Source organism: Ascaphus truei, chromosome 5 (assembly GCF_040206685.1).
Source record: "Ascaphus truei isolate aAscTru1 chromosome 5, aAscTru1.hap1, whole genome shotgun sequence".
Lineage (NCBI taxonomy): Eukaryota > Metazoa > Chordata > Amphibia > Anura > Ascaphidae > Ascaphus > Ascaphus truei.
The window spans coordinates 232,954,148-232,981,576 of record NC_134487.1 but is presented as its reverse complement, the minus strand read 5'-3'; the positions used below and the strand labels follow the sequence as shown (position 1 = coordinate 232,981,576).

Genomic DNA, 27,429 nt, shown 5'->3' with positions numbered 1-27,429 from the left:
TGCCATGGCAAAGCGGTGTCGTATGACACCGCGTGGCCATTTTAAATAGTGCTGCAGGAGAAAAACATGATTTTAAAGGCACCAAGATAACACAAGGCCGGGAGATGCCGTTAGGACACCGCAACCGGACCCCGTCGCAGGTAAGTGTCATGGGGGGGGGGGGGGGGGGCGCGAGTGACTTTTCGGGGGATGCAAGTGGGTTTTGGCCCAGTTTGTCAGGCCCTGTATATATATAATATATATATATATAATATATATTTACATATATATATACATATATATACATACATAAACATACTGATACATAAGCACACTCACGTGTATGTGTGTATATATATATATATATATATATATATATATATATATATATATATATATATATATATATGCCAGCCTCACCCGCTCACTATCTCCTCAGATGTGGTCAGTTTTTACAGTCAGAATGAGGTGTTGACATCTCCTGATAATTTGGATTTCCGACATCACAACTACAAAGATATGAGACAGGTGAGCTGTGCCCCCCACACCTGCACTGACACGGTGTGCCCCCTCTCTGACTCTAGAGATCTGTTTAACTTCACCTTGTCTCTGTCTCTTTCACACTCTTCTCTTTTTCCATCCTTCTTTATTTTCTCCTTCACACTCTATTTACTCAATGTCCCTCCCCTACTTTATCTCCTCTCTCCTTCCATCTTTTTTAAATCTCTCTCTCATCCCTTGTGCGTCTCTATCCCCCTCTCCCCTTCATCTCCCTCTCTGTCCCTCTACACCTTCTGCCTCTCTCTTTCTCATGCTCTGTGCGCTCTCTTTACAGCTCATGAAGGTTGTGAATGAAGAGTGTCCGACCATCACTCGGATTTACAATGTGGGGAAGACCTCCAAAGGGCTGAAGATCTACGCCATGGAGATCTCAGACAATCCTGGAGAGCATGAGATAGGTCAGAAGGGCACCAGAGAGGGGGTGGGGGGGGGGGGTAAAAAAACAGTTCAGGAGGTCACAAGGGAGATGGGGACTAGGGGGGGGGTGTCTGACGTTGCTCAACTCCGATCAGGAAGCGGACCCGCAGGGCAGAGGTAGGGATGCAAATTAACTAACCAGAGCCAAGGGACAGAGTCCTGTAAGAGTATCCATAGACGGTAATCAGGCAGGAGGTCAGGGCTGGTGGCAGTGGTGCAGAATCCAGGCAACAGGCAAAGGGTCAGGGCAGGAGGCAGGCAGTGAGGTCGGGGTCACGGTCCGGGGTCAGCAACAGGGATATCAAATGAACAGGCTAGCCACAGCAACAGGCTAGCCTCTGGAACAGGGAAGTCACAGGGATGGCTCATGAACAAGGAAGGCTCAGCAACAGGAACAGGGGAGGCTCACGAACAAGGAAGGCTCAGCTACTATAACTCAAGGTGGCCAGTAACACAGGAAAGGCTCACAAACAAGGAAGACTCAGTAACTAGTACCCAGGGTGGCCAGGAACACAGGGAAACATATACAATGCTCAGGCAAGGGCTGGAAGTTGCTGGCTGCTTTTTAAGCCCTTGAACAGGTGCAGCCAGTATAGCAGGCTGCCGGTAATCAAAATGACCACAGCACTGGAACCCTTACAGGGGGTTACTAGAGTGCTTAAGAGGTCACTAGGAGAAGTCAGGGTATCACCAGACAGACCAGGAGGTCATCAGATAAGTCAGTGGGTGAAGGGGTCATCAGACAGCTCAAAGGTCATGAGAGGGGTCAAAAGGTCATCAGATTTTCTGAGTGTCTCTGTAAATGTGCTCAGTCTCACTAATCTGTGCATCCAGCAGACATCAGTAGAGTCTCACTGATTAATAAAAAGAACACCACATGAAGGAATCCCCATGATCTCACTACTTCCCCTACGTGCAGATCTTACATTACTGTAAGAGCCTAGAGAACTATAAGAAAGAGATATTAGAGAGCAACATGTTTGCTAGCTACATTAGCACTGCAAGTAATATTACATATTCAATCTCTGAATTATATGATTGGATCTGAAATAAAGACCATGGCAAGCAATTGCAAAAAGTGGCAGCCAAGTGGAACATGGACTTCCCAGAAATAACTGCGATTGACTCTTTGCTGGTAGGATTGGGTAGACCCAGGAAAATAATAATATCAGAGACATGGAGGGAATTACAATTTAAATTACTACATAGAGCTTATTATGCGTTTGATATACAATATAAACAGATAGAAAAAGACAAAACAAAAATGTCTGAAATGACTGCTTATTAAAGTGGATCTAAAACACTGCCTATAAGAATGCCCATGTATATCGGATTTTTGGGACCTGGTTCTAATATATATACATGACATGACAAAAGTCGTAACTGTGAAGGAACCTCTATCGGCTTTATTTGGGAACATGGAGGGGTAGAAATACGTTAATGGGGATTCGGGAATCCCAAGGATTGCTGAAATTATACTCCTGGCATCTAGAAAGTCTATAATGGTGCAATGGGTGAAATGTGACCCTCCAAACTTGAAAACGGTTAAAACATATCTCACTCAGCTAATGACCTTAGATAAAATGGAAACGGATGAATCCTGAATCGCAGTCTCCCCACAAAACAGCCTCACAAAAGTAAAGCAAGCATCATAAGATAAATTGAAATGAGATGTTAGACTGTTAAAAGTTGTACCAGGTCAGCTAACTCAACAATGATATGAGAGGGACTAGCCCCAATGTTCTAAGGAGCTAGCCGTCGAAGGCAAATCACAATTAAGGGTACAGTTAGAACTAAAAATAAGAAAAAACAGAAAAACCTAGGGTGAAGATACTATGAACACATCCTTTGACCAACCAAACTGAGAACTAGAGGTATAGAAATTGAAATACTGAAGTTTGTTAAGATTACAATGTGATGTACTGTACCAAAATGTCTTGAAATGTACTATGTATCTCCCTGAATAAAAAAGAAAGAAATGGAAATGGAGACCAAGAAGGAACAAAAAAAATGAGATTGTTTTTACAAAATTGGAACCATTTATTGACTCCCTACCAAAGAGTGAAAAAGACTAAATATATCAGGCTTTCGCACACACATCCTGGAGTCTCTTGCGGCAAATTGCACAAGGTCTTAGATGAGGCAAGCGGAGGGAGAAAAGAAAGGAAACAGGTTAAAGGGTTATCAAGTTAGGAAACCAGTATATTCGAACCCAACGTCTGTAATATGTGTTAAACTAAAGTTATGTTTTGTACATTCTGTGAGTTAATTATTTCATTTCAAAATGGTGTATTTTTGAGTCACGCTTGAGTAATCTGATTTATAACTTTTTACTTTCTTTTAAGTATAATTTAAACATGGAAAATTGTAAAGATGTGTTGAAATCTGTTATGTTTACCAGCAATGTTGGTAAGTCAATCAAAAGAACAATGAGAAAAATAACACTACAGAATAAGAGAAGGAAGATAATCCACTGCTGCACTTGATGAACAGATGTTTATTCAACCCAATCTACAGTATGACTATATACAGGGCTTGACAAATGCACTCGCCCACATGCCTGGGGCCAATGCATTTTACCCGCTGGCGAGAGTTACCAGCGGCGTGGTGCAGCATCTCCCGGCATTCTCCTGCGTCTCTCCCTTCAACTCCTGGCATTTTCCTGCAGCTTCCGTGGAAATGGCTGTGCAGTGTCAAATGATACCACATTGCCATGGCAACTTGGCGCCACGTGACGTCACAACGCATCCCATTGTCATGGCAACGCAGCATCACTTTTTGCAGCGTGGCCATTTTTACGAAAGCTGCAGGAGAATGCCGGGAGTTGAAGGGGGAGACGCAGGAGAATGATGGGAGACGCTCACCATACCGCCGCTAAGTCTCGCCAGTGGGTAAAACGAGGGGGATTAGAGAGGGGTATATTTTGGGGGGTGGGGTGATTGGCTTTTTTGTGGGGCGAGTGGCTCTTTTTTTTATAATTTGTCGAGCTCTTACTATATATAACAATGTTATTATTTACACCTGCCATTTTTTGGGGTACCCCAAATGTGCCTGTTTCCTGTCCTCGGAGGCTACATCTCGTGTCGGAGGCGATATCTGTGTCGTTGACTAACCCCCTACCCCCCCACTCTCTTTCGATCATAGGGGAGCCAGAGTTCCGGTACACGGCCGGTATGCACGGTAACGAGGTCCTGGGACGGGAGCTGCTGTTGCTGCTTCTGCAGTTCATGTGCAGGGAGTTTCGAGATGGGAACCCGCGGATCAGCAGCCTGGTCCGGGAGACTCGCATACACATCGTGCCTTCGTTGAACCCTGACGGATATGAGATCGCCAGCCAGGTGGTGAGTGGCCGGCACAGGGCAGCGGGGAACCGGCAAATAATTCTTATGATAATGAAACGCGAGAAATCCCATTTATCATCCTGTTGCTGCAGGGGCTGGGGTAATTTTTGAGGGACTCTTCTTTCGCTTCATAATAATGCTAATAAAAAGATTTCATATATGGAGCTAACAGTATACACAGTGCTGTGCACAGCTCTGCATGCACAGCGAGTCCCTGCCCTGAAGATCTTACAAGGATTTACCTAACTGCATTCACAATAAATGGGTTTAGCCACAGAAGGCAGATCATTATTTACTGGGATGCACAGTATTTGGATGCAGGTCCCCGGGCTGGTATCTCCCGATTTGCGGTACCCGCGTGGTACACACTTCCCACCTCTTGCCCTTTCACCGCTCCCTCAGGGTTCAGAGCTGGGTAACTGGGCCCTGGGGCATTGGACAGAAGAAGGCTATGATATCTTCACCAACTTCCCCGACCTGAACACGGCACTGTGGGCAGCAGAGGAGAGGAAATTGGTCCCTCACCGCATACCAAACCACCACCTGCCCATCCCAGACAGCTTCCAAGCTGAGGATGCCACGGTGAGCCGGGCTGTGCTAGGGAGAGTGTGTGTTGGGGGATATGGGGGACGCTCTGCAGGAGCGAAGGGGTTCATAGAGCGATGCTCTGCAGGGGAAGCAATTGATGTAGCAAGGCCCTGCATGTTTGGTTAGTAGGGAAGGGGTTACTGGTGATAGGGGGTAGTGATGCTCTGCGGATATCTAATAAGGTTGAATCAGAATCAGTCTGATCTGAGGGATTCTGGACCTCCCCCAAAAAGGCCATTTAATGGAAAAGGTGCTGATTTTAATCAGTGAGACCCAAGTGAAATCTGTGAGATGCAGATAATAAAAATCAGTGCGACTCCATGCCTTAAGAAAATAGTGACACTAAGAATTTCAGATTTGTTTAAACATTAAAAAAAAATTGTTTTAGAAAGATCTGTGCACTATTTATGCTGAGAGAGGAGAGAAAGTTCCTAAAGTAAATCCTTTCTTTCAATAAAAAGTGGAATAGAAATTATGTAATATTAAAAAGTAGTAGTGGTACCTCATAACCGTGCATCAAACTTTGACCACTAGTGAGACAGACGCCATATATATATGAGATTGACCACAAATCAGTGAGAGGTATCTGGTAGTGAAGCGAAGCTCTTTAGGGAAAGGGTTACGAGGTGGATTCCGGAAGGTCTGTATGAAGTACTAAGCCCAAGAGGGCCACCTTTCTGCCTGCACTCCCCGCAGGTTGCCGTAGAGACGAGAGCCATCATGGCCTGGATGGAGAAGATCCCCTTCGTGCTGGGAGCTAACCTCCAGGGTGGGGAGAAGCTGGTCTCGTATCCATACGACATGGCGCGAGCTCCCAAGGAGGAGGTGCCACCCGAGAGGCCTCGGCGCCAGCAGTACCAGGAGGAGGAGGAAGAGGAGGAGGAAGAGGAGGATATGGGGACTGGTGGGGAGGAGGAGGAGGGGGTGTCTCGCACACCTGATCATGCCATCTTCCGCTGGCTTGCCATCGCCTATGCCTCAGCCCACCTCACCATGGGGGAGACCTTCCGTGGGAGCTGCCACGCTGATGACTACACCAAGGGCATGGGCATTGTCAATGGAGCTAAGTGGAGGCCGGTGTCAGGCAGTGAGTAAGGGGGAACAAAGGGGGGGACCTCTAGGGATCGACACTAGTAACCTGCAACCACCAGAGATGGGCAATAGGACCTTCAGGGATGGGCACAGGGGGTCACAGTAATGTGGAACTTCTAGGGACAGACTATGGGACACCTAGGTTCAAATAGGTAATTATCTAAGGAAGTTATGGGGGTGCAGGAAGCTGGTACCTCCTATGAATGGACACTTAAGAGGACTGGGACTTATAGGAAGGGGAAAGGACCTGAAACACCAATAGATCCAACATTGGGGATCATAGAACCTCTCGGGATCGACATAGGTACCTCTACAGTTGGGCAATGGGGGGGAAATGACCTTGAGGGCAGGATGTTGGGGCTAAGGATGTCTTAAAGGTGGTTGCTGGGACCTCTAGGAATGGGCACTGGGGTACAGGTTTCTGGGGACAGGGACTCCTAACTCCAGGGAGAGCAGACACTGTAAAAGGGAACTTCTAAGACAGACATAGGGGGACTGTACACAATACCCTGTGCTCGATGAGTGTCAGATTGTCCACCCTTCTCTCTTGGCCCCCTCCTCCAACCAGGTCTAAATGACTTTAGTTACCTCCACACTAACTGCCTGGAGCTGTCCATTTATGTGGGATGTGACAAGTTTCCCCATGAGAATGAGCTGGCCGAGGAATGGGAGAACAACAAGGAGTCACTGCTATCCTTCATGGAGCAGGTAAGTGATCTGCTCCCCCCCCAGAGTGCCCCCTCTGTGCCACTTGTCAGCAGATGCCCTGTGCACTCTCCAGCCCTCTACCTCCCTCTATGCCCCACACTGCTTGATGCCAACTTCTATGCCATGCAAAGCTCTCCTCTGTGCAGTGGGCCATTATTTACTAAACAGTGTGAAGCCATAAGGCACCTTTTCCCTTCAATAGGCTGTAAACATAGCAGTCTTATACTATCACCTGCTCCCCTGGTATCAGATGATAGAAATCATATTAAGCCCATAGGGATGATGTATAAAACACGGCTCGGCGAACATTATATTACTACAACTGCATAGCACACTGGACAAGCCGAGCATGGTATCTCTGTATATATGTGCAGCAACTTAACACACCCATGTCTCTCCTGTGCCTCACAGGTACACCGCGGACTTAAAGGCATCGTGACAGACAGGCAAGGGGAGCCTATCCCCAATGCCACCATCTCTGTGGCAGAGATAAACCACTATGTCAAGACAGGTACTATTTAGGGAGGGGGACATACCACACAGACACGGCATTTTGAAGTCACTCTGTACCCCTTTTATGTAGCGGGCTCCTTTGGGGATACAATTGGGATCAACTCTACAATTCCGGGAGCCAATCGACACTGAGAATGCAGAGTATTAACCTACTGCATGGAACTCAGAATATTCCATGCACTTCATCACTTTTTTTTGCAGTGCTACACCATGACCCACCTTGCAGCTCCTTCACTGGAACGTTAATTGGACACATTAATGTGTTATTTATTTATTATTATTCCTTATTATTCAACCTGTCTGAGACATGATGTACGCACACGTGGTATTTTTATTTGGTGGAAGGTGGAGGGTTTTTGTCACTTTTTTGTACTCACTATAACTTATTTCATGTGTTACTATTAGTTGGCATTTGAGTCATTTAGAGATATGTGAATCTCTTAAACAAGGACAAAGTCCTTGATTTAGCCTTTATTTGAGGGTAAAGCTCTCACGGCCAATACCCGTTTGGTGTATATTCTAAAAAGATACGGTCTCATTCTCATGCAGAATTCTTAGTGTGCCAAAGACTTGATCTGGAGGTCATTGTGTTGCTCTTATCTACCCCTGTGCTGTACAGCTACCAAAACACTGCTGTTAAAAATTCTAATGCCACTTTGAAAGGTTAACCTCTACACTTTCATGTACTAAGTTTGAAAGTTACCAGCAGAGATCTCCACCGAAACGGAGAAAGCATAATAAAGCTTTTTAAGAAGGTCTTCACTGGAACAAGAAACATTCCATTTTTTTTTTACATTGCTTTATTAAAATTGCTCTGCTGATCACAAACAACATGGTATGTCAACATGTTAGGATAGATATTCATTTGATGGTGGGTAATTTTTGCATGGCATAATGTTTTTAAAAGTTTACTACAAATGGAAATTGCTACATTAATTGTTGTGAAGCTGGACCAAAAAATTGTGCGTAAGGATATAATGCACATTTGTTGTAGGTTGCAATATCTTTGAATGGACGAGCATGAGTTCTTCATGATAAAAGTAGTGTACAGAGCTTTCCAAACCTCCCAGGTCTCATGTTCACATGTACAGAGCTTTCCAAGCTGCACAGGTCTTTTGTTCACATTTACAGAGTTTTCCAAACCTCCCAGGTCTCATGTTCACATGTAGAGAGCTTTCCAAACTGCACAGGTCACTTCTTCACTACAAAGCTTTGGGCATTTTAATTTGATGTATGAAGAACACAGCACCAAGCCAGTGGCTCTTTATCTGACAGTACACCTTACGGTTCCTCTCTTTCCAGCAAGTGGTGGCGATTACTGGCGCATCCTGAACCCCGGAGAGTACCGTGTGACAGCACGAGCCGATGGCTATACCCAGAGCACGAAAACGTGTAGCGTGGGCTACGACATAGGGGCTACCAACTGCAACTTCGTCTTGCCGCGCTCCAACTGGAAGCGCATCCATGAAATCATCGCTCAGAAGGGGAAGGGGCCCCTGCGCCTAGCTCCCCCTGGGGGCCGCCGCCTCTCCCCCATCGACCGCCAGCGCATGCAGAGGCGCCGCATGTGGCTGAACCGTCGCGTCAACGCCACCTTTTCTCCGTCTCCCACCACAACCCCCACCGTGCCTCCCCCAGACACAACCCCTACTATGCTTCCCCCCCATACCCCTACTACACTGCCTCCACACCGGCTGGAGCCTCCGACCCCCTCAGAGGCACTCTGGGACACAGAGACCGAGACCTACACAGAGATTGTCACGGAGACGGAGACCTGGGAGGAGGTCAGCACCCCCGCTGCCCCGCTCACCACGGCGGAGACTTACACGGTGAACTTTGGGGATTTTTGAGTGGGTGAGTCAGGGGCAGGGGAGGGGAAACACACTAAAAGGGTTCAAGAGCCTGCTGCTGGAGGAGGGATGCTACACGGTGCCCCATAAATGTATATAATGCTGTTTACCCCTTCAGTGCCATTGTGTAATGTTTTCATGTGTATAACTAGGTTTAAAGGGCCACGTTTACCACCAGTCAGTCTTATGAAGGGGCTGCACCCCGAACCCTCTGTTCTGGAGGGGGCCAGTAATATGTACTTTTGTCTGTTTTTAACCCCACTACTGCCAGAGACTCCAGAAACACACCTTTATGTTCCCCACGATGCGTTGCAGGACCCTCTGGCAGGGAAGGCGTTAAATATTGTTGTTACATGGGATCATTTATATCTCAGTAAAACCTGCTAGTTTTGGCTTGGAGCACACACACACTGCCTTTTGTGCAACAATTATGCTGAGTGCCTTATTGCCCGAGTTTGTACACAGTCACGCTACTAATAAAAACTGTTCCTACAAACCATGCAGCCCTCTGTGATCATTAATAATCGTGTCGTAATTAATCCCTTCCCCATTAGCCGAGTCCCATTTAAATAGTTATTGTCAATGATTTTGAGCGAAAATGTTGTCAGAGGCAAAACTTATGGGCCAGACCCGCAAAGCTCTGTTAAAGGTCAGGGATCACAACATCATAGTTACATAGTAGATGAGGTTGAAAAAAGACGTACGTCCATCAAGTTCAACCTATGCTAAATTTAGACAACAGATACTTTATCCTATATCTATACTTACTTATTGATCCAGAGGAATGCAAACAAAAAAAACCCATTAAGGGGGAAAATAAATTCCTTCCTGACTCCAAGAATTGGCAATCGGATTAATCCCTGGATCAACATCCTTCCCATATATACTTATTTGGTATATCTCTGTATACCTTTCCCATCTAAAAAGATGTCCAAGCTTTTTTTTAACAAATTTATTGTATCTGCCATCACAGTCTCCATGGGTAATGAATTCCCCATTTTAACTGCCCTTACTGTAAAGAACCCTTGCCTTTGTTGCTGGTGAAATCTCCTTTCCTCCAACCTAAAGTGATGCTCCCAAGTCATTTGTACTGCCCTTGGGATGAATAGTTCATTGGAAAGCTCCTTGTACTGTCCCCAAATATATTTGTATATAGTTATCATATCCCCTCTTAGACGCCTCTTTTCTAATGTAAATAAATCTAATTTAGCTAGCCTATCCTCATAAAATAGATTGTCCATCCCCTTTATTAATTTGGTGGCTCTTCTCTGCACTCTCTCTAGTTCCATAATGTCTTTTCTAACTATGCGGCGAAAAAGCATTTTCGGCAGGGTTTGAACTCGCCATGTTTTTGGCAAGTCGCTCTCACGGTATGCAGGAAGGCCTGAATATCCGTGAGAGCAACCTGAGCAAACATGGCGAGTTGCCGGTGGCGAGATGACCTGCCTGCCGAGAAGGCTTTCCCTGGCGATATCTGTCTGCAGCAGAGATATCCGCCTTTCTCTCTGTACAAATCTCGCCAGAAATAAATATTTTAAAATAACATTTTTATTCATAGTGTAGATGAGCAGGGGGTCTCCGGAGCAGAACCGCGTTGGTTTCAGGTCTAGGGATCCCCTACTTCCCGAGATACAGGCTCCGTTATGAGGTGCCGGTATCCCTCTGCTTTTAAATGTCCCGATCACGTGACATTTAAATCCTGCAGGGGGATACCGGCACCCCATAATTTGGCCTGTATCTCGGGAAGCAGGGGGTCCCCGAAACTAAAACCAACGCGGTTCAGCTCAGGAGACCCCCTGCACATCTACACTAGTGTCAAAACACGCATATCAATAAACAAATTCATTACCATAGCGAATAGCCGCTATGGTAATGAAGCTGCTTTAATGTATCCGGTATCCCTCTGCTTTTAAATGTCCCGATCACGTGACATTTAAATCCTGCAGGGGGATACCGGCACCCCATAATTTGGCCTGTATCTCGGGAAGCAGGGGGTCCCCGGAACTAAAACCAACGCGGTTCAGCTCAGGAGACCCCCTGCACATCTACACTAGTGTCAAAACACGCATATCAATAAACAAATTCATTACCATAGCGAATAGCCGCTATGGTAATGAAACTGCTTTAATGTAATTTTTATTAAGAGTGTGCGGGAGGAGGGAACCGCATTGATTTCAGCCTCAGCGACCCACTGCTTCCTGAGTTACAGGCCCAGATATGGGGTGCCGGTATCTCCTCCATTGTTTACATGTCACACGTCGTGTACGCAATTAAAATGATGGCGTCACTGGCATCCGATGCCCCATACCGGGGCCTGTAACTCGGAAAGCAGGGGGTCCCTGAGCCAGAAATCAAAGCGGTTCAGCTCAGGATACCCCCTGCTCCCACACACAATTAATAAAAATTCATTAAAGCAGCTTCATTACCTTAGCGGCTATTCGCTAAGGCAATGAAGGGGTTAAGGCACAATAGCATGTTTATTGGGGAGATTTGCCCCCAATAAACATTGCAATATACAACACACCCACCCCCTGTGCCCCCAACAACCCGTATACCCCCTTAACATACATAACAAATCTTAATTGTTTTTGGATGCACAGGAATTATACTACAGGCCAGCGGTGAACCTCGGGTGGTCCCCGCAGGTCCTCGCTTGCCTGCAGTATCAATTCTGTGCCCAAAAAAATACATAAAAAATACTTAAATACTTTTAAATAAATACATCCCCCCCCCTGCCCCCTAACACATACCGTACAGTAATGGGCAAAATTACTATTATCCACATATGGAAAATAATGCATTTGCCCATATAAAAAACAAGAAGCCGCAGAAATAAAACGAAAAAAATAAAAATCTTGCACTCACCCCTGCCAGAGGCACCCACGATGAAGGCGTCCATCCTCACCCCGCCCCTGCTCTCCGGTGCTGAAAAAAATACACAAGAATAAAAAGAGCCAATCTAATGTCCCCTAACCTCTTAATCACCTTTGCGGTTAATAACCACTAGAGTAATTAAGGGGTTAACCCACTCTCCCCCACTACCCACCCGGGAGGCCTAACAACCCACCCTTGGGGACAGTACCCCCTTCACCCACCCCCACTACCCACAATAAAAACATTACAGAGAATAGCCCCACTACCCACCTCGTAGGCCCCACAATAAACATTACCATATTTAATAAACAATACATAACTGTCACGGTAACTTATGACAAGATATCACAAACACCAACTCGTTGAACTGAACGAGGCTTAGCTATAATAAAATATATGTATTCCTTAAAAAGGTGAACACAGCAATATAGTACAATTAACAGGCAAGAAGGTAACAGGGTTGGGGAATAGAGAAGTATTAGCTAGCAATTCTCCAGCAATCCGGTGACATTCAAGGTGAAATCAGAAGAACTACAAAAACTGTAGGGTTGACACAGTTTATATACCTTTGTAACCCTATTCTTAACATTGAATACAGACTATTGGTGAACAATTATCTGTATCCAATCCCTAACGTGGAAACACAGTTTAACCCATGCCCCCCAGCTAGTTAGCCCATGCGTACTGGGACTCTGAGGGTCTTATTTCTGTAGCCCCATAATTAAATCAGGGGCGACGACCAGTCTACCAGATGAAGTATCTGGCAGGATCTTCATTGTTTGTAGGTGTAGATATAACACTTACAAACCACTCCAGTTTGATGCTTCTCCGCCCTCAGGTAAACAGTTAGAGTGGCAGAGTCTTTTGATCAGTACTTGGTTCCTAGTGTAAACAATCAGGGCAGTTAACTTTTGATCACAGGGCTTATGCTAAATCATCCGGCTGCCCTTCCTGGCCTATTAGCATAGCAGATGGAGTCTGCATTTTCAGAGCAGATCCAAAATACCATATACACTTTTATAATACACTTTAATATCTTCACATATTAATAAGTTCCGTTCTGGTGGGCCCAGTGGGTCGAAATTTGCCAGTTTTTAATGCCTACAGTGACTCTACATATTGGCCAAATTTCAACTCTCTGCGACCTCCAGAACCTGAGATATAGAAATGCACTTTAAAACATTTTTAAAATACAGGATTATAATGAAACATGGGAACAGGGGAACATACATTTTCCTGACATGACAAGGTGTAAGCCACATTCCTGGACCGCAGTCCAGTTAACCCCTTGCCTCCCTGGTGAGGTCAGGGGGTGGCCATATGGGGTGCAACCCCTTTAATACCGGGCCAACCCCCTCTCCCTCTACAATAACCCACCCATCCCTGTGCCCCCCCATAAAACATGATTTATTATTTTTATACAGGCTTAATACCCCAGGCCTATGGTAGTCCCCGGGGGTCCCAATGGGTGTCCGCAGTCCCCACAGTGCACCATATGGGGGTTCCCACAGGGTCTGGGGGTGTCCGGGTGGATCCCGCTAGGCACCGTGGGCCACTATGGGGTCCATAGTTGAGCCCACGATTGTCTGGGGGTCCCTGGGTCAACCTCACAGGTGACTGGGGGCCCTCTGGTGGTTCCCACGGGGGTCTGGGGCCCTCGGGTGGTCCTTGCAGGTCTGCGGGCCCCCAGAGCTGATGGTCCGCAGCTGGTACCCGTGGGCGTCCGGGTGTCACAGTACAGTAATGTGCAAAATAACTATTATCCAGATATGGATAATAGATTATTTGCCCATTATTAAACACATTAACTATCATAAATAAAGTAAATAAATACAGTTCTACTTACCACAGCAATATGATGTATGTCAGGATACAGCAGGTGTCCTCCCCTACCACAAAAAAACATTGCAAATACATTGTAATGTCCCCTAACCCCTTAATTACCTTATTGGTTAATAACCACGAAAGTAATTAAGGGGTTAACCCACCCTGCCCCGATACCCACCCACGAGGCCTAACCACCCTCCCCAGGCAACTACCCCCACCCTTCACCCATTCATTTGTACAGTGCCTATATATATATATATATATATATATATATATATATATATATATATATATATATATATATATATATATATATAATGGGCCTGATTAACCAATATATAAAGAAAAATCACATTGCTAAATCAAAACACAACATAGCAAATCAAAATAAAAAATCACATTGCTAAATCAAAACATCACATCTCAAAATCAACAAAGCACATAGCAAATCAAAATAAAAAATCACATTGCTAAATCAAAACAAAACATAGCAAATCAAAATAAAAAAATCACATTGCTAAATCAAAACATCACATCTCAAAATGAACACAGCACATAGCATATCAAAATAAAAAAATCACATTGCTAAATCAAAACAGCACATCTCTAAAACAAAACATCAAATTGCCAATTAAATATGTAACAAATGCCAATCAAAAAAATTAATTGTACAGTATGTACATAATGCAAATAATCTGTGCATCATGTAACACTATGCCAATCAATGTTCAAACTAAAAAACAATTGCAAGCAATATACAATGCCAGGCAAACAATAATAAAATAAAAACAAAGCAACAAGTAAACCAAATAAATTACCATCAACTAATCCAATCTAAAATCAATTACACAATTCATTATTCAAATCCATAAACCAAACAATTATGAAATAAATGCAAGTTCTAAGTAACACCATTATGAAAAATTAAAATACATAACAACCATATATTGTATGTATGTATGTAGGTATGTATGTATGTATGTATGTATGGCCATAGGGACATACATAAATACAGGGACAATAACTTTGCCAAAAAAATACATCTGTCACATGAAAAAAAAAATTAAAACCTGAAAAAATACAATAACATACATTTATTTTGTTTACTTACCTTTAGATGACCTCACCCACCGACTCGCGGTGACACTGACAATATGATATGTACAATAAATATACTCCAAATGATATGCCCTACGCGTTTCGTCTTGTGGACTTCATCAGGGTTGATATGTATCATATTGAACTTGCAACAATACGTACAAACGGAGCGCCTATCCCTGTGTCATCGGGACGGACTATCATTACAACGCTCACTGTGGTGAGAGTGACACAGCTGACCCAGAAGTTCTCTATGGTGAGAGGAGTGTATGAACAGCAGAGAGGTGTGCGCATCCTGCTTCCGATACACAGAGTGTCTGCCGTGATCATCCGGCCCCCCCTGCACAGTGACGGGACATTGTCCTACTCCGGAGATCCAGCTGGGTTCCTGCTACAGTTGTTGGCGATTGAGATATTATATACAGGCGATTTTATTTCATCCGTTTGTGAGTGCGCAGTTCATATTTTATTCCAGTCCCATATAAATTTGTTAACCTTACTACACTATGAGTGCGCCTGTTTTTTGTTTGTTTTTCCTTTAGATATCTTCAAGGGAGTGGTGTTCCCCTCAAACAGGCTGCAAAGACTCTGGAGGACAGTGTTATGGGACTGGTTTTTGTATCTTCTATTTTTATATATTTTTTGATTGTTATTTACTATTTTTACATTAGTTGACGGTTTTTATATTTTTTATTTCATTTTTTAATTTTTTAGTAGTTGATACCTACAATTGTGTTTATGTACTCCCCCATTTTTTTGGTTTACTAGTTCATCACAGTTATTACCTACTATCTTTTGTCAGTTTAGTCATCAGTAGGCGCCACTTCTTTGCTTCTCCTTTTTGTTTATATATATATATATATATATATATATATATATATATATATATATATATAAATATATATATATATATATATATATATATATATATAAAATCAAATGGAAATATTACTGTATGCTCATTTGCATGTCTTAGACAGGTCTGCAATCCCGCCTTTCACCATTATCACCCAGCATACAGCACTTTCACTGCAACAAGGGATTCTGGGAAATGACATGCAAATGAGCACACAGTGCCACCTTTTGCTTCAAAACCATTCAACAGGGTTCCCCTATAAGCTTAAGCTTGCTGCATGGTCACAGCTTTGAGCACAGGATGCATAGCCAGTAAACCCACCCACAGACAGACTGTTGCGACCTTAATGGGTCTCTTGAGTGTGGGGTTGGTTGTACTGGCTATGCAAAAATGAAGCAGGGATCGGTTTTACCATACTTAGTTAAGTTATGGTGGGTAAAAAAAAAGTGACAAAAACCCTCCACAGCAAAGCATATAGCAAATGGAAATATTACTGTATGCTGATTTGCATGTCTTAGACAGGTCTGCAACCCTACCTTTCACCATTATCACCCAGAGCACACAGCACTTTCACTGCAACAAGGTAACTTGACTGAGACGTGTGAGTATTCCCCCCCCAGCTCAGATTTTGACCCCCCCAGTTCCGTTTTTGACCCCCCCAGCTCCGTTTTTGACCCCCCAGCTCCGTTTTTCACCCCACCCAGCTCTGTTTTTGACCCCCCCAGCTCTGTTTTTGACCCCCCCAGCTCTGTTTTTGACCCCCCAGCTCCGTTTTTGACCCCCCAGCTCCGTTTTTGACCCCCAGCTCCGTTTTTGACCCCCCCAGCTCCATTTTTGACCCCACCCAGCTCCGTTTTTGACCCCCAGCTCCGTTTTTGCCTCCCCCCTGACACACACAGTGACACACACATACAGTGACACACACACATACAGTGACACACACATGACAGACACACACATGACAGACACACAGACACACACACACGACAGACACACACATGACAGACACACACGACAGACACACACACACACGCATGACAGACACACACACACACGACAGACACACATGACACACACACACACACACACACACACACACACACACACACACACACACACACACACACACACACACACACATGACAGACACACACACAGACACATGACAGACACAGACACAGACACATGACAGACACAGACACAGACACATGACAGACACAGACACAGACACATGACAGACACAGACACATGACAGACACACATGACATAGTCAGACACACACACATGACAGAGACAGACACACACATGACAGAGACAGACACACACACATGAATGAGACAGACACACACACATGACAGACAGACACACACATGACAGACAGACACACACATGACAGACAGACACACACATGACAGACAGACACACACACGACAGACACACACACGACACACACACACACGACACACACACACGACAGACACACACACGACAGACACACACACGACAGACACACACACGACAGACACATACACATGACAGACACACACAGACACAGTGACACCCCGCCCTTTCCCCTCCCCCCTCCCCCCTCCTTGCCGCCCCTGCCTTCCCTCCCCCCACCGCAGCCTTCCCTCCCCCACCGCCTTCCTTCCCCGCCCCTGCCTTTCTCCCCCCCCCTCCCCTGCCTTTCTCCCCCCCGCCCCTGCCTTTCTCCCCCCCCGCCCCTGCCTTTCTCCCCCCCCGCCCCTGCCTTTCTCCCCCCCGCCCCTGCCTTTCTCCCCCCCGCCCCTGCCTTTCTCCCCCCCGCCCCTGCCTTTCTCCCCCCCTGTCCCTGTCTTTCTCCCCCCCCGTCCCTGCCTTTCTCCCCCCCCGTCCCTGCCTTTCTCCCCCCCCCACCCCTGCCTTTCTCCCCCCCCCACCCCTGCCTTTCTCCCCCCCCCACCCCTGCCTTTCTCCACCTCCGTCCCTGCCTTTCTCCCCCCCCCCGCCCCTGCCTTTCTCCCCCCCCGCCCCTGCCTTTCCCCCCCCTGCCCCTGCCTTTCTCCCCCCCTGCCCCTGCCTTTCTCCCCCCCCCCGCCCCTGCCTTTCTACCCCCCCCGCCCCTGCCTTTCTCCCCCCCCCCTGCCTTTCTCCCCCCCCGCCCCTGCCTTTCTCCCCCCCCCACCCCTGCCTTTCTCCCCCCCCCCCCGCCCCTGCCTTTCTCCCCCCCCCGCCCCTGCCTTTCTCCCACCCCCCGCCCCTGCCTTTCTCCCCCCCCCCCACCCCTGCCTTTCTCCCCCCCCCACCCCTGCCTTTCTCCCCCCCCCACCCCTGCCTTTCTCCCCCCCCGCCCCTGCCTTTCTCCCCCCCCGCCCCTGCCTTTCTCCCCCCCCGCCCCTGCCTTTCTCCCCCCCCGCCCCTGCCTTTCTCCCCCCCCGCCCCTGCCTTTCTCCCCCCCCGCCCCTGCCTTTCTCCCCCCCCGCCCCTGCCTTTCTCCCGCCCCCGCCCCTGCCTTTCTCCCCCCCCCGCCCCTGCCTTTCTCCCCCCGCCCCTGCCTTTCTCCCCCCCCGCCCCTGCCTTTCTCCCCCCCGCCCCTGCCTTTCTCCCCCCCCGCCCCTGCCTTTCTCCCCCCCCCCGCCCCTGCCTTTCTCCCCCCCCCGCCCCTGCCTTTCTCCCCCCCCGCCCCTGCCTTTCTCCCCCCCCCGCCCCTGCCTTTCTCCCCCCCCCGCCCCTGCCTTTCTCCCCCCCCACCCCTGCCTTTCTCCCCGCCCCTGCCTTTCTCCCCCCCACCGCCCTTGCCTTTCTCCCTCCCCTTGCCTTTCTCCCCCCCCTTGCCTTTCTCCCCCCCCTTGCCTTTCTCCCCCCCCCTTGCCTTTCTCCCCCCCCTTGCCTTTCTTCTCCCCCCCCTTGCCTTTCTTCTCCCCCCCCCGCCCCAGCCTTTCTCCCTCCCCACCGCCCTTGCCTTTCTCCCCCCCACCGCCCTTTCCTTTCTCCCCCCCCGCCCTTGCCTTTCTCCCCCCCCCCCGCCCTTGCCTTTCTCCCCCCCCCCTGCCCCTGCCTTTCTCCCCCCCTCGCCCCTGCCTTTCTCCCCCCCTCCGCCCCAGCCTTTCTCCCCCCCTCCGCCCTTGCCTTTCTCCCCCCCCTGCCCCTGCCTTTCTCCCACATACCCCGCCCCTGCCTTTCTCCCCCATCCCCCGCCCCTGCCTTTCTCCCCCATCCCCCGCCCCTGCCTTTCTTCCCCCCGCCCCTGCCTTTCTTCCCCCCCCCCGCCCCTGCCTTTCTTCCCCCCCCGCCCCTGCCTTTCTTCCCCCCCCGCCCCTGCCTTTCTCCCCCCCCGCCCCTGCCTTTCTCCCCCCCCCGCCCCTGCCTTTCTCCCCCCCCGCCCCTGCCTTTCTCCCCCCCCGCCCCTGCCTTTCTCCCCCCCCGCCCCTGCCTTTCTTCCCCCCCCCGCCCCTGCCTTTCTCCCCCCCGCCCCTGCCTTTCCCCCCCCCCGCCCCAGCCTTTCTCCCCCCCCCCTGCCCCTGCCTTTCTCCCCCCCCCGCCCTTGCCTTTCTCCCCCCCCCCGCCCTTGCCTTTCTCCCCCCCCCCCGCCCTTGCCTTTCTCCCCCCGCCCCTGCCTTTCTTCCCCCCCGCCCCTGCCTTTCTCCCCCCCCCTGCCCCTGCCTTTCTCCCCCCCCCTGCCCCTGCCTTTCTCCCCCCCGCCCCTGCCTTTCTCCCCCCCGCCCCTGCCTTTCTCCCCCCCCGCCCCTGCCTTTCTCCCCCCCCGCCCCTGCCTTTCTCCACGACGCCCCTGCCTTTCTCCGCCCCCCGCCCCTGCCTTTCTCCCCCCCCCCCCGCCCCTGCCTTTCTCCCCCCCCCCCCCCGCCCCTGCCTTTCTCCCCCCCCCCCGCCCCTGCCTTTCTCCTCCCCCCACCGCTCTTGCCTTTCTCCTCCCCCCACCGCCCCTGCCTTTCTCCCCCCCCCCTGCCCCTGCCTTTCTCCCCCCCCCCCGCCCTTGCCTTTCTCCCCCCCCCCGCCCTTGCCTTTCTCCCCCCCCCGCCCTTGCCTTTCTCCCCGCCCCCCGCCCTTGCCTTTCTCCCCCCCCGCCCCTGCCTTTCTCCCCCCACCCCTGCCTTTCTCCCCCCCCGCCCCTGCCTTTCTCCCCCCCCCTGCCACTGCCTTTCTCCCCTCCCCCCGCCCCTGCCTTTCTCCCCTCCCCCCGCCCCTGCCTTTCTCCCCTCCCCCCGCCCCTGCCTTTCTCCCCCCCCCGCCCCTGCCTTTCTCCACGACGCCCCTGCCTTTCTCCGCCCCCCGCCCCTGCCTTTCTCCCCCCCCCCCCGCCCCTGCCTTTCTCCTCCCCCCACCGCTCTTGCCTTTCTCCCCACCACCGCCCTTGCCTTTCTCCCCCACCTTGCCTTTCTCCCCCCCTTGCCTTTCTTCTCCCCCCCGCCCCTGCCTTTCTCCCCCCCCCCACCGCCTTTGCCTTTCTTCCCCCCGCCCCTGCCTTTCTCCCCCCCACCCCGCACCTGCCTTTCTCCCCCCCCCTGCCCCTGCCTTTCTCCCCCCCGCCCTTGCCTTTCTCCCCCCATCCGCCCTTGCCTTTATCCCCCCCCCGCCCTTGCTTTTCTCCCCCCTCGCCCCTGCCTTTCTCCCCCCCCCGCCCCTGCCTTTCTCCCCCCCCCGCCCCTGCCTTTCTCCCCCCCGCCCCTGCCTTTCTTCCCCCCCTGCCCCTGCCTTTCTCCCCCCGCCCCTGCCTTTCTCCCCCCCCGCCCCTGCCTTTCTCCCCCCCCGCCCCTGCCTTTCTCCCCCCCCGCCCCTGCCTTTCTCCCCCCCCACCCCTGCCTTTCTCCCCACCCCTGCCTTTCTCCCCCCCACCGCCCTTGCCTTTCTCCCTCCCCTTGCCTTTCTCCCCCCCCTTGTCTTTCTCCCCCCCCCTTGCCTTTCTCCCCCCCCCTTGCCTTTCTTCTCCCCCCCCTTGCCTTTCTTCTCCCCCCCCCGCCCCTGCCTTTCTCCCTCCCCACCGCCCTTGCCTTTGTCCCCCCCACCGCCCTTTCCTTTCTCCCCCCCCGCCCTTGCCTTTCTCCCCCCCCCCCCGCCCTTGCCTTTCTCCCCCCCCCCTGCCCCTGCCTTTCTCCCCCCCTCGCCCCTGCCTTTCTCCCCCCCTCCGCCCCTGCCTTTCTCCCCCCCTCCGCCCCTGCCTTTCTCCCCCCCTCCGCCCCTGCCTTTCTCCCCCCCCTGCCCCTGCCTTTCTCCCCCATCCCCCGCCCCTGCCTTTCTCCCCCATCCCCCGCCCCTGCCTTTCTCCCCCATCCCCCGCCCCTGCCTTTCTTCCCCCCCCCGCCCCTGCCTTTCTTCCCCCCCCCCGCCCCTGCCTTTCTCCCCCCCCCCGCCCCTGCCTTTCTCCCCCCCCGCCCCTGCCTTTCTCCGCCCCCCGCCCCTGCCTTTCTCCCCCCCCGCCCCTGCCTTTCTCCCCCCCCGCCCCTGCCTTTCTCCCCCCCCACCCCTGCCTTTCTCCCCCCCGCCCCTGCCTTTCTTCCCCCCGCCCCTGCCTTTCTTCCCCCCCCCCGCCCCTGCCTTTCTCCCCCCCGCCCCTGCCTTTCCCCCCCCCCCGCCCCTGCCTTTCTCCCCCCCCCCCGCCCCTGCCTTTCTCCCCCCCCCCGCCCCTGCCTTTCTCCCCCCCCGCCCCTGCCTTTCTCCCCCCCCGCCCCTGCCTTTCTCCCCCCCCGCCCCTGCCTTTCTCCCCCCCCGCCCCTGCCTTTCTCCCCCCCCCCGCCCCTGCCATTCTCCCCCCCCCGCCCCTGCCATTCTCCCCCCCCTGCCATTCTCCCCCCCCCCGCCCCTGCCATTCTCCCCCCCCCCGCCCCTGCCATTCTCCCCACCCACCCCTGCCTTTCTCCCCCTGCCTTTCTCCCCCCCCCCGCCCCTGCCTTTCTCTGCCCCCCGCCCCTGCATTTCTCCCCCCCTGCCCCTGTATTTCTCCCCCCCCCCGCCCCTGCCTTTCTCCCCCCCACCTTTCTCCCCCCCCCTGCCTTTCTCTGCCCCCCCCCCCGCCCCTGCCTTTCTCCGCCCCCCCTGCCCCCTGCCCCCTGCCCCCTGCCCCTGCATTTCTCCCCCCCGTGCCTGCCTTTCTCCCCCCCCGCCCCTGCCTTTCTCCCCCCCCGCCCCTGCCTTTCTCCCCCCCCGCCCCTGCCTTTCTCCCCCCCTGCCCCTGCCTTTCTCCCCCCCCCGCCCCTGCCTTTCTCCCCCCCCCGCCCCTGCCTTTCTCCCCCCCCGCCCCTGCCTTTCTCCCCCCCCCCGCCCCTGCCTTTCTCCCCCCCCCCCGCCCCTGCCTTTCTCCCCCCCCCGCCCCTGCCTTTCTCCCCCCCCCCGCCCCTGCCTTTCTCCCCCCCCCGCCCCTGCCTTTCTCCCCCCCCCCCGCCCCTGCCTTTCTCCCCCCCCCCCGCCCCTGCCTTTCTCCCCCCCCTGCCTTTCTCCCCCCCCCCCGCCCCTGCCTTTCTCCCCCCCCGCCCCTGCCTTTCTCCCCCCCCACCCCTGCCTTTCTCCCCCCCCACCCCTGCCTTTCTCCCCCCCCGCCCCTGCCTTTCTCCCCCGCCGCCCCTGCCTTTCTCCCCCCCCGCCCCTGCCTTTCTCCCCCCCCGCCCCTGCCTTTCTCCCCCCCCGCCCCTGCCTTTCTCCCCCCCGCCCCTCTTTTCTCCCCCACGCCCTGCCTTTCTCCCCCCCTCTGCCTTTCTCCCCCCCCCCCGCTGCTGCCCCTCACCCACCTGTCACACTCAACACACACCTGCCGCCTCTCACCTACCCGCCACACTCAATACACACCTGCCGCCTCTCACCCACCCGCCACACTCAACACACACCTGCTGCCTCTATGCACCGACATCACTGACCAGCTGCCGCACCCACTCACTACTCACGCGGCGCCTCCCGCCTCACACCCACCCGCCACACTCACACCCCTACGCATGGACATTACTGACCAGCTGCCACCCGCACTCACCAGACACCCGCCACCTCACACCCACTCACACCCTAGCGGTAGCCCCACCCAAAGCCATCACTCACTACCCACCCGCCACCTGTACTGAACACCCACCCGCCGCCTCACACCCTAGCGGGACACACACCTCACATTTTTACATCACTTATGTCACCAAAATATACATTGTACTGTGGTGTGTTTACAATAAACCATTTTTAAACAACATCGTATTACATTTTCTTCCATCTTTCTTTTCAACATCATTATACAACCTTTCCACCAAATAGTGATCCTATTGTTCCCCTATTTATAAATAATACTACCTATTACGGATTTACATCCCGGGCAACGCCGGGTATATCAGCTAGTATATCTATATATATATATATATATATATATATATATATATATATATATATATATATATATAGTTAAGTTATGGTGGGTAAAAAAAGTGACAAAAAACCTCCACAGCAAAGCATATAGCAAATGGAAAGTAAATAAATACAGTTCTACTTACCACAGCAATATGATCTATGTCAAGATACAGCAGGTTGCCACACAAAAGCATTGTAATGTCCCCTAACCCCTTACTTACCTTATTGGTTAATAACCGCGAAAGTAATTAAGTGGTTAACCCGCCCTGCCACCATACCCATCCACGAGGCCTAACCACCCTCCCCAGGCAACTAACCCCACCCTTCACCCATTCATTTGTACAGTGGCTTCATCATGTGTGTATATATATATATATAATTATATATACACACACACACACACACACACACACACACACACACACACACACACACACACACACACACACACACACACACACACACACACACACACACACACACACACACACACACACACACACACACACACACACGATGAAGCCACTTCCCTGACATATTCAATGGATGGAATCCTTTGGCTCTGGTTATAAAATTATCCATGGCTCCCAAATTTTATAAAACCCTGTTGTGGATCTCTTTAGGAAGGCCGTCAGTTTTTCCATGACCATTACCTCATTGACCCTTTTTTTAAACATTTGCTTGGAGGGGAGGAGACCTTCTTTCAGGAAGCCGCAATTGCACATTTAGCCGCTATAAGAATGAAGGAGATTAATTTCCTTACTGGTCGGTCAATTTCCTCTTTTGGCTTGGCCTGTAGGTAGGTCAGTGGATCAATGGGAATCGTGAGGTCCGTAACCTCTTTTAACAACATTTGTACCGTGAGCCAATACTTCTGAATTTCTGGACATGTCCACCAAATGTGAGCCATGTTCCCCTTTTGACCACAGCCTCTCCAGCAAAGATCGAAAGCCAGAGTATAGATTTGTTTGATTCTCACTGGGGTAAGATACCAGTGAAATAGTATTTTATAGATATTTTCTCTCGTTGTGGTACATATGAACGTTCCTGAGGCAGATTCCCATATATCTTCCCAATCCTCTCTGTCTATGTCTACATTTAGCTCCGCAGCCCACTTGAGCATGTACTCATGGATCGGAGGGTCCGCCGATATCTCCATTCCTGCATAGATTTTAGTTATTTGACCTTGTTGATGAGTAGATTTCTGACATAACTTCTCAAAGACAGTGAGAGGGGGGAATTCTAATTTTGGGGATATTTTTTGTATAAAATGCCTAATTTGGAGATATTTGAAGGTGTCCAATTCCAAAATGTCATATTTAGTACGTAAATCCTGAAAGCTCAGGAACTTTCCATTGCTCAATTCTGTAGATCGGCGATCACTCTGATACCCCTTGATTTAAATTGATCGAATTGTTTAGGCTCGCAGCCAGGGGCAAATTTAAGATTATCGAAAATTGGGGTCAGTTGAGAACTGGCCTCGGCGAGTCTGAATTTAATTTTGGATCTCACCCAGACGTCCCAGGTATGCCGCATCGTTCCCAATTTGAATTTGTGGGATTGCATATCCCCTCCATTCATGTTCCAAAGGCGAGCTGGCAGAGAAGACGTTTTAGCGTGGTGAGACTCTATATCGAGCCAACATAATTGGCCCGGGTCAGCGTTCCACACCACCACTTGTCTTAATTTCACCGCCTGGTAGTATTAAGCTACATCTGGAACTCCCAGACCCCCCCTCGCTCTAGATGACAACAAAACTGATCTAGCAACTGTTTTTTTTTTTTTAAATCTGCTTTTCTAAAGTTTAAGGTCTTTGTTCAACCCAAGTAATCTGTTTTTTGATCATTTATTTCAAATGAGACCATGTTATGATCACTGTTAACAAATATTCAAGTCCTGGAACATTTGTGTATTACTTCTACATTGTTTGATATTACCAAATCCAGTATTGCCCCTCTTCTGGTTGGTTCCTCAATAATTTGTGTCATATAATTGTCTTTAAGCATCCCCAAAAACCTGTTTCCTTTTGTTGTAATGCTAATCTCATTGCCACATCATGTTATTACAATCAGTAAAATTCTGTTCCCCGATAACACTTTCACAAATCTAATTATAGGGAGGGAGTGACACATTCAAACACATGGAGAGGGGAAAAAAAGATACATACTAATAGAATATACAGAAAGAGGGTGGGATCCCCAGAGCAAGGGGTGGTCCCAGAAACTCCCAAACATGGGGGCACTCACGGGAATGTGGGAAAACATTAAAAACACAATTTATTTATTATTTGAATAGTGGACAGGATTAAACATATTAAAACTCGAAAAAACACAAAACACACAGCGAGTAATGTCCCCTAACTGGTTGTAATAAAGTGTCTGTGCACATAAATCAAGTAACCAACAGAGAACCACAAGTCAAGAGAGTGACTAAAGAGTCCCCCTTGAGGTGTAGATCGTGTACCCGGGTAAAGTGGCTCAGAGTATGATCTGATAAGCTAATAACAGCTAATACAGTGAAAATGTTTCTAAATAGACATATCAAAATCAGGCAGAGCAAAACATAATCCTCCACCCAGAGGGCTGACCGCTGATACAATGTATCAATATATGTATCTCCACCAGGCTTACATGTACATAGAGATATATCTAGTGACTAAAGATACATGAGAAAGTATCAATCAGAAATGGGGGAGGGAGGTATATACTGCATATATACAACAGATATTATGAATCTGTATAAGTAGCTGGCCACTGCAACAGTGTATGGTATTAGTCCTTTACTATTAGTATATTTACACACTGAAACAGTATCCGTTACTGTATCCACTCAGTATCCGTTACTGTATCCACTCAGTATCCACTAGAAAAGCATGCAAAAATATCTGAAAAATGTTGCTAGGTATATATGTATCCAGACACAATCAGAAGATGTTTGAATAGTAGCCAAATAGTTATAGTCCAGAAAAATAATGTCCCCTCTTTAAAAAAAACAAAAGGGCAATCGCACGACTCTCATGGTGAAATATGTTAAAAATATGTTGTATTATGGAAAAAGTAAGTATTGCACATATAGAATAGCAGTTTTTTAAAAACATATCAAATGGCATTGATAGCACCATCAACAGCTGTTCCCCACGGGCGGCGCAAAGATGATTTCTGTGCCACACTCAGTCCAGGATGATGATGTTTCACGGTGAGAAGTTCCCCACTGGGGCACGACAAGCAAGCCAGCGTAGCACTCAGCGAGTGTATCTCTAGCGGTGGCAGCTGATGACGTCACCTATACGTCATCGGGGCTTGATGTGGACGCCGCCCTTGCACAAAAGTGCAAATATAGTCCAGAAAAAGGTCCACAGACCAAGAGTAAACATTCCAACGAATTTCATAGTTCACAACTACTTCATCAGAGAATAAACATATATTGATTTATGTTTTAATATAACGTCTTGTATTGATTGATGAGTACAGTTCGTTATGAACACATGACAACAGGGAGCTGTATACAAGATAGGCATTTGTCAGACATTTTGATGAAATTTGTCTTTGCATTGTGTATACTTGCTAAGCGATGCCATGCTGCTCCATCCATTTATCCATTTGACATATCAAACTATTCCTTTGGGTTAAATCTATGCCTTAATCTGCCATTCACCAGACGGTTCTCCACTTCTTGATGGTTCTATATTCGTGTTTTTAACGACTAATAGCTGAATGCTATATTTGTTTTAACCTTCACATTGAGTTTTGTATAGTGCTATGCTCCCATGACACGTATTGCCTCGATAGCCACAGCCCACAGGGGAGGCGAGTTCACAGTCAGACATCCCATTGGTTGTGAGTGTCCACCAATGGGTTTGTCTCTCTGAGCAACCCGCGCGAGATCTGGTCCCCGTGACGTCATCGCTGGGGGCGGGGGCTTTAATATGTAATGGGGAAAGCATGCAGACGCGAATCCACTCTTTGACAAAGGGACTCCGGTCCCGAAATGCGTCAGTTACCTTATACTCCTCATGACCACTCAATAAACTTTTTTATCACTATACTGGTTTGTAGCCCCCACTTTTCTATAGCTGTGCTCCGCCACTGGACCCCACGGGACTGCCTTCTCTTCACATGCACCGGCGTGACGCACGCAATCATCAAAGACCGAGCTGCTATTCAAGTGAGTTCTCTACGAAGATCATTTATCATGGTATGTACCTTTGTTTTACTGGGAGTTTTTACATGACCTTTATGGTATATATAGAGATGTGTTAGATCTTTCCAGCATTACTAGTACTCTGCCATGTCTTTCATTAGTTAAGCGAGTCTCACATAGCTCTTATTCATGCTCTGGTATCTTTGTCTAACATTATTGCGGTTCGGAGAATGTTTACATGTGTTCCAAGGATAGCTGAGCCCTGAATATT

At 49.8% G+C, this 27,429-nt stretch overlaps 1 protein-coding gene and 1 long non-coding RNA gene across 3 annotated transcripts in view; both read left to right on the top strand.

Annotated features, from left to right (window-relative positions):
* AEBP1 (AE binding protein 1) overlaps positions 1-9,545 on the top strand; it is a 99,387-nt gene extending 89,842 nt beyond the window's left edge. For both annotated transcript variants that reach the window (XM_075601729.1, XM_075601728.1), the window contains 8 exons: positions 419-507; positions 815-938; positions 4,102-4,298; positions 4,701-4,880; positions 5,583-5,973; positions 6,547-6,686; positions 7,098-7,197; positions 8,502-9,545. In XM_075601729.1, coding sequence (XP_075457844.1) covers positions 419-507; positions 815-938; positions 4,102-4,298; positions 4,701-4,880; positions 5,583-5,973; positions 6,547-6,686; positions 7,098-7,197; positions 8,502-9,049 — 1,769 coding nt within the window. In that variant the 3' untranslated portion in view covers positions 9,050-9,545. The remainder of the gene's footprint in view (positions 1-418; positions 508-814; positions 939-4,101; positions 4,299-4,700; positions 4,881-5,582; positions 5,974-6,546; positions 6,687-7,097; positions 7,198-8,501) is intronic.
* A 16,597-nt stretch (positions 9,546-26,142) lies between these two features.
* The window catches only part of LOC142495778 (uncharacterized), an 11,648-nt gene continuing 10,361 nt past the window's right edge, over positions 26,143-27,429 (top strand). Inside the window, exon 1 of the long non-coding RNA XR_012801813.1 lies at positions 26,143-27,212. This is a non-coding gene — a long non-coding RNA (uncharacterized LOC142495778). The remainder of the gene's footprint in view (positions 27,213-27,429) is intronic.